The sequence below is a fragment of the Rattus norvegicus genome, chromosome X, assembly GCF_036323735.1.
Source record: "Rattus norvegicus strain BN/NHsdMcwi chromosome X, GRCr8, whole genome shotgun sequence".
Lineage (NCBI taxonomy): Eukaryota > Metazoa > Chordata > Mammalia > Rodentia > Muridae > Rattus > Rattus norvegicus.
The window spans coordinates 148,565,393-148,572,271 of NC_086039.1; the positions used below are offsets into that span (position 1 = coordinate 148,565,393).

The following is a 6,879-nucleotide window of genomic DNA, read 5'->3' on the forward strand; positions in this document are numbered from 1 at the left end:
AATCATTAAAGATCATATGGAGTCATCAAAAGGGACATAACAGGCACAAGAGTTTCACAAGATCATATATATATATATATATATATATATATATATATATATATATATATATATTATGGCTTCCACTTTAGTAGTTTTGTGGGACTCCTGAATGTGTAAACCATTCTCGTGTGATTCTTGTGCATTCCCTTGGGCTCTTTTCATTGATTTGTCTTGGACAATTCCAATATGATGGGTTTTGTTTTATCTTCTTTTATTTTGTTATATTTTAATATAATGAATTAATGAAGGATTGTTTGGTTGGTTGATTGATTGAAAACTAAGCCAATAGAGAAAAGGTTAACAGCAGAACTGCCATATCTGCTGGGAGAAGGAAAATAAGTTCACTACAATGGAATGACTTTGGGTATATCTAGCATTCCAAGGGAGGCCACCTTTTCTATAGATAATTAACATATACTAGACTCTACACATTTGTGTATGGGTGCATGCATGTGCATACACTTGCACATGCTTGAGTGTGAGTGTAGGGTTTGGAAAATCTTTGGTGTTAGTTTTTTTTTTTTTTTGGTTTTATTATTTCTTCATTTTTTTTTTCGTTTTTAATTTTTACATTCAAGATTTTATTATCTTTCTGGTCAACTTTCTATTGTCCCCCCTCCCATTTCTTTTCCCTTCCCCCTCCCCACCATCTTCACTAGGATGTCCCTTCCCTATGCACCCCATAAGACATCTAAATTCCCAGAGGTCTCCAGTCTCTTGAGGGTTAGATGCAACTTCTCTGACTGAACCCAGACCAGTGAACAATCATGACTGCCCTCTGAAAGACCAAACAAGGAGCTGAAAGAGTCAGATGCAGATATGTGCACCCAACCAATCAACAGAAGCTGCTGACCCTTGTGGTTGAATTAGGGAAATGCTAGAGGAAGCTGAGGAGGAGGGGAGCCCTGTAGGAGGAACAGCAGTCTCAATTAACCTGGACACCAGAGATCTCTCAGACACTGGATCACTGACCAGGCAGCATATACCAGCTGATATGAGGTCCCCAACACATATACAGCAGAGGACTCCCAGGTCTGGGTTCAGTCAGAGAAGATGCACCTAGCCCTCAAGAGACTGGAGGTCCCAGGAAGTTTAGAGGTCCAGTGCTGTGAGTGGGGTAGAGAAATCCTTGTGAAGACAGATGGGGGAAAGAAGTATGGGATGTAGAACAGTCAGAGGGTGGACAAGGCAGGGAAAAAATCTGGAGTGTAAAATTAAATTAAAAAAGAATAGGGTCAGATGCTGAAGCTGCTGACCCCTATGTTTGAGTTAGGGAAAAGGTGGAAGAAGCTGAGGAAGAGGGTGATCCCTATAAAAAGATCTGCATCTCAACTAAGCTGGACCCCAAAGATATCTCAAACACTGAGACACCAACCAGGCATCATACGCCAGCTGATATGAGGCCCCCAACACATATACAGCAGAGGACTGCCAGGTCTGATTTCAGTAAGAGTAGTCCCACCTATTACGTAAGAAAATGGAGGCCCCAGGTAGTGGGAATGTCTGGTAGTGTGGGGTAGGGGCAGCTAGGGACATCCTCATGGAGTTGGGGGCCAGGGGTGGAGATGGAGGTATGGGATGTGTAATCATCAGAGGATGGACCAGGAGGGGGATAATGTCTGAAGTATAAAAATATATTGAATAAAAAATAATGGAAAACAGAGAAAATATAATAAATGAAAAATTTGGTTATTTTAACTTTTATTATTTATTATGGAACAGATAGGTTATGCTTCTATATATTCCCTAGAGCAGAAAGCACTAATTAAGAATCAAGGGAAAAAATGGACATCAGAATATAATCTACTATTAGTCTATAGAAACCCAAGGGGAAATGTTCAATTGAACTATGTGCTGTTGCTTCATGGTTTCAAGAAAGACATAAACAGAATTCCTTTAATATGCTCAAAGAGATAAAGCCAAAATCTCCTCTGTGTTGCTTTCTGCTTTATAATAGTATGATCCTGATATCTAATGTATTATAATCCTGAAAACTCATGGTGTTTTATGATCACTTCATTTGTACCAAAGAGTGATAAAGGATCTTTACTTTGATGGGCACTATCTCTTTAGAGATTGTAATTCTCATGAAATTCTCCTTTTCTAGTGACATCTTTTCTCTAGCGATATCCTCTTCTTCTCATGAGATCCTGTTTGCAGGGGCACTGTGATCCTCACAGAGGGGCCCTTTGTCTGAAAGGGCGGGGCTCCCATTCCCTTAGCAACAGGTGAGTTGGTGGTAGTATTACAAGGGAACTCTGGGTGGATAAGCACACTTAACCATGCAGGATCCCAGTGGGGACAAAGTTTGTAGAGCAGGTGGTGAAGAAGAAGGGGAGGATGGACAGCACACATCCAGAGTTCATGACACTGAAGCTAACTTGAATCGTTCTGAAGTGGAGAGTGGCCATGATAACACTCCTCGTGTAAATCGTGTACGTGATTTTGATAGTCAGGCTGCCCCAGGTAGCCTCAGCTCAAGGAGTGCTATAGAAGCAAGACTGGTAGTGGAAGAAGCAGCCATAGCTCCTCAGGCTGAGCAGCCACCAATTATCCCGGGACCTAGTGGAGATGCTGCAACAACAGCTGGAAGCCGACTCTTGGAATTGTATCCTTTACAAAGAGGACATTAGCAAAGGGTACAGCAACATAGTAGGAACAGAAGTCTAAGAATGCTTTGAGAGGGGATTTACTGTGGGAGGTTTATGGCTTACTAGGGAGGAGACAGAAAGGTCATAATGTAGGCAGTGAATCCTGGGACAGTATACAGAGGCAAAGTAAGTAACCAAGTATATCTGTAAAGGTTGTAGGGTGTGGAACACCAACACTGAAGAAATGGCTGTGGATTTCTTTGGGTGTTAGTTGTGGTGATGCTAAGTAAACCTCAGAGGTGTGGTCAAACCCAGTGAACAAAGAATTTCAACAGTGAAAACCTTAACCACATCTCCTTTCAGTTCTGTAACAGTGCCGTTCCGGACCGCCGTGGAGGCAAACATTGCATGCAGAACCCTGGCCTCAAATGTCCAGCACCAGCAAGTGATGGTTCAGCAGGAGTTCACTGTGAATGACACTATTCTCACTGTGTCAGTTTTCCAAGAGTTTGGAGTGAGGGTGGTCTTTTACTGGGAGGCAATTTATATTCTAGGGGTGCCTTAAAGGAGACTCTGGTTGACTGGAAGTAAGCAGAAGGACACTGCCCAGATTCCTTATTTTTCTTCTGATGGTGTCTCCTTTTACTTTTAGTAGGTGGACCACTGAAGATCCTGTTCTCTTCCGAGCATCCATCAATAACTTCCTAGACCACCTTTCACTTGTGATGAGGACCATCCCACGCCCAGTGTTTATAGCTGTTGTCAAACAAGGAAGAGGAAGAAATAATGAAGTCTAGTATGTTAACACCCACAACACAAGGAAAAGGCATTTCATAATTTGGGAAACTATTGCTTTGCCTTCATATTCACTGTTTTGATGCTATCACACTGTATCTATCAGTCAGTGTTATTGGAGGAGTGAATATTGAAAAATAGGATAAAGAAAATAACAATGAGTTACTGTTTTTATTTTGAGTTATGGCAGAAATCTCCAGATTTTTTAATTGTGTCGTTGGTGAGGGGGGTGATTCTGGGTTTCTGATTTCTTACATTCCTAGGCAATTGACAAATAGGAAAGGGAAGAGATAAACATTTTATTGTTTTTTTCTAATATTGTAGAGTATGTGTTCGTAGATAGGTGTGTTCACAAGTGTGTATGTGTGTGTGTGTGTGTGTGTGTGTGTGTGTGTGTGTGTGTGTGTACAAGTGAAATGTCATCAACCTGGAGTTCAGAGGGTCACTTTTGTGAGTCTTCTTCCCTTCACCATGTGAGTTCTTACCAGCAAATTAAAGTCAAAAGACTTGGAAGTCCTTTCATCAGAGGAGCCATTTTCACAGCCCATTTTTGAATAAATTATTTGAGTTAAAAATACTATAAAAGCATTACAACCCACATAGTTCTTCAAACTGTTTTCTTGCTTCAACCAGATTTCCTGTCTAGGTAAATATCTGTTAGAGACAGTCATTTTTATTTTGTCCATTCTAATCAGAATGCCTTTCCTTAATTTCTTTTTTCCTTCATTCTGTCATGAATTTTGTCAGACTTTTTATTTATTCTTAATACTTTTGGGTGTAAATTAGTGCATTTCTGAGTATCCTGACTGCTCCCTCTAGAATAATGAGGCTTGAGTGAAGACACACATAAAAGATTTTATCTTGCACAATGACTAGATATTTACTTTTGATCCCATAGGAATCATGTGTGTACTAGTCCATTTCTTACATAATGACTTCACCAATGTTCTGCTGGTGTGTCAAGCAATTCTCTCTGTGACAGCTAGCCTTCTGTCCCTTCATACCTCTATCCTCTCATACTCCCCTTCACAGACTGTAATTGCCCTTTAATGTGGGATAGAGGAGTACATAGGTGGACTGAGTTAGGAGCTATAATATAGGCAAACAGAAGGTATGGATTTTATAGATCTTGGGTAAGGGAGAATTAAGGCACTAGAGTTTTTTAAGAGCGCCAACAGTAAACTGCAATGACACTCATCAATTGCATTCTACCATCCTAACTGATAAGCTGAAGTGGCAGTAGGGGTTAAGATTGGCAACATCCTATAGTAGTTGAATTAAAATTACTAAAGATGTGGTCAAGTATACAAAGCAGAGTTTTTTTATTGTATTTTTTTAAATTTACATTTCCAACATTATTCCCTTTCCCAGTTTATCAGATATAAGCCCCCAACCCATCCCCCTCCCCTTCTTCTATAAGGGTGTTCCCTCTACCATACATCCCCCTTCCCACCCACCCCTGATATTCACCTACACTAGGGGTCCAACCTTGGCAGGACTAAGGGCTTCTCCTTCCATTGGTGCCCAACAAGATCTTCCTCTGATACATATGCAGTTGGAGACTTTGGTTAGTGGTTTAGTCCCTGGGAGCTCTGGTTGGTTGACATTGTTGTTCTTATGTGGTTGAAGTTCCTTCAGCTCTTTCAATCTTTTCTCTAATTCCTCCAGTGGGGATCCCATGCTCAGTTCAGCAGTTTGCTGCTAGCATTCGCCTCTGTATTTGACATGCTCAGGCTGTGTCTCTCAGGAGATATCTATATCTGATTCCTGTCAGCATACCCTTCTTAGCTTCATCAATCTTTCTATTTTTTGAGATTAAAATATAACTTTTTATTAGATATATTTCTTTACTTACATTTCAAATGTTATTCCCTCTCCCGGTTTCCTGTCCATAAGCCCCCTCCCCCTCCCCCTCTCCCATCAGGTATTACCCCTTCTGTCCCCCTTATTGCTCCCCCGCATATTCCCCTGCACTGGGGGTTCAACCTTGGCAAGACCAAGGGCTTCCCCTTCCCATAACAAGGCTATTCTCTGCTAAATATGCAGTTGGAGCCCTGGGTCAGTCCACATATAGTTTTTCGGTAGTGGTTTAGTCCCTGGAAGCTCTGGTTGGTTGGCATTGTTCTTTTTATGGGGTTGCAAGCTCCTTCAACTCTTGCAATACTTCCTCTAATTCCCCCCAAGGGGGTCCTGTTCTTAGTTCTATGTTTTGCTGCTAGCCTTGACCTCTGTATTGGACATGCTCTGGATGTGTCTCTCAGGAGAGATCTACATCCTGTCCCTTTCAGCATGCATTTTTTAGCTTCATCAATCTTGTCTACTTTTGGTGGCTGTATATATACATAGGCCACATGTGGGGCAGGCTCTGAATGGCTGTTCCTTCAGTGGTTGCTCTAAATTTATGTCCATATCCCCTCCTATGGATATTTTTCCCCCTTTAAGAAGGAGTGGGAACATCTGCATTTTGGTTATCCTTCTTCTGAACTTCCTGTGGTCTGTGGATTGCATCTTGGGTAATTAGAACTTTTGGGCTAATATTCACTTATCAATGAGTGCATACCAAGTGTGTTTTTCTGTGATTGGTTCCCCTCAGGATGATATTTTCTAGTTCATTCCATTTGCCATGAATAAATTTCATGAAGTCATTGTTTTTAATAGCTGAGTAGCACTCTATTGTATAGATGTACCACAATTTTTTTTAATTCATTCCTCTGTTGAAGAGCATCTGGATTCTTTCCAGCTTCTGACTATTATAAATAAGGCTGCTATGAGCATAGTGGGGCATGTGTCTTCATTGTATGTTGGGCATCTTTTGGATATATGCCCAGGAGTGGTATAGTTGGGTCCTCAGGTAGTAAATGTCCAATTTTCTGAGAAACCTCCAGACTGTTTTCCAGAGTGGTTGTACCCACTTGCAATCTCACCAACAATGGAGACTTGTTTCAATTTCTCTACATCCTCACCAGTATCTGTTTCCACCTGTGCTTTTGATCTTAGCCATTTTGACTGGTGGGAGGTAGAATCTCAGGGTTGTTTTGATTTGCATTTCCCTGACTAAGAATGCTGAATATTTCTTTATGTACTTCTCACTCATTCAATATTCCTCACCTGAAAATTATTTGTTAGCTTTATACCCCATTTTTAGTAGAATTATTTGGCTCTCTGGAGTCTAGCTTCTTGAGTTCTTTGTCTATTTTGGGTATTAGCCCTCTATCAGATGTAGGATTGGTAAAGATCTTTTCCCAATCTGTTGGTTGACATTTTTTCCTATTGAGAGTGTCCTTTGCCTTACTGAAGGTTTACAGTTTTATGAGGTCCCATTTGTTGATTCTTGATCTTAGAGCATAAGCCATTGGTGTTTTGTTCAGGAAAATTTCCCCAGTGTCCATGTGATCTAGACTCATTCCCAATTTTTCTTTATTACTTTGAGTGTATTTGGTTTGATGTTGAG

The 6,879-nt window shown here is 40.8% G+C and overlaps 1 protein-coding gene across 2 annotated transcripts; it reads left to right on the top strand.

Annotated features, from left to right (window-relative positions):
* The first annotated feature begins 2,281 nt into the window (after nucleotides 1–2,281).
* On the top strand, nucleotides 2,282–3,580 carry Ctag2 (cancer/testis antigen 2). 2 transcript variants are annotated; one of them, NM_001109322.1, is made up of 3 exons: nucleotides 2,282–2,650; nucleotides 2,997–3,125; nucleotides 3,286–3,576. In NM_001109322.1, exons 1-3 carry the CDS (start codon nucleotides 2,325–2,327, stop codon nucleotides 3,428–3,430), a joined length of 600 nt encoding a protein of 199 aa, NP_001102792.1. In that variant the 5' UTR covers nucleotides 2,282–2,324; the 3' UTR covers nucleotides 3,431–3,576. The 2 variants fall into 2 exon arrangements, with proteins under 2 accessions (NP_001102792.1, XP_063136328.1); XM_063280258.1 differs by having other exon boundaries at nucleotides 2,285–2,650; nucleotides 3,289–3,580.
* The last annotated feature ends 3,299 nt before the right edge of the window (nucleotides 3,581–6,879 follow it).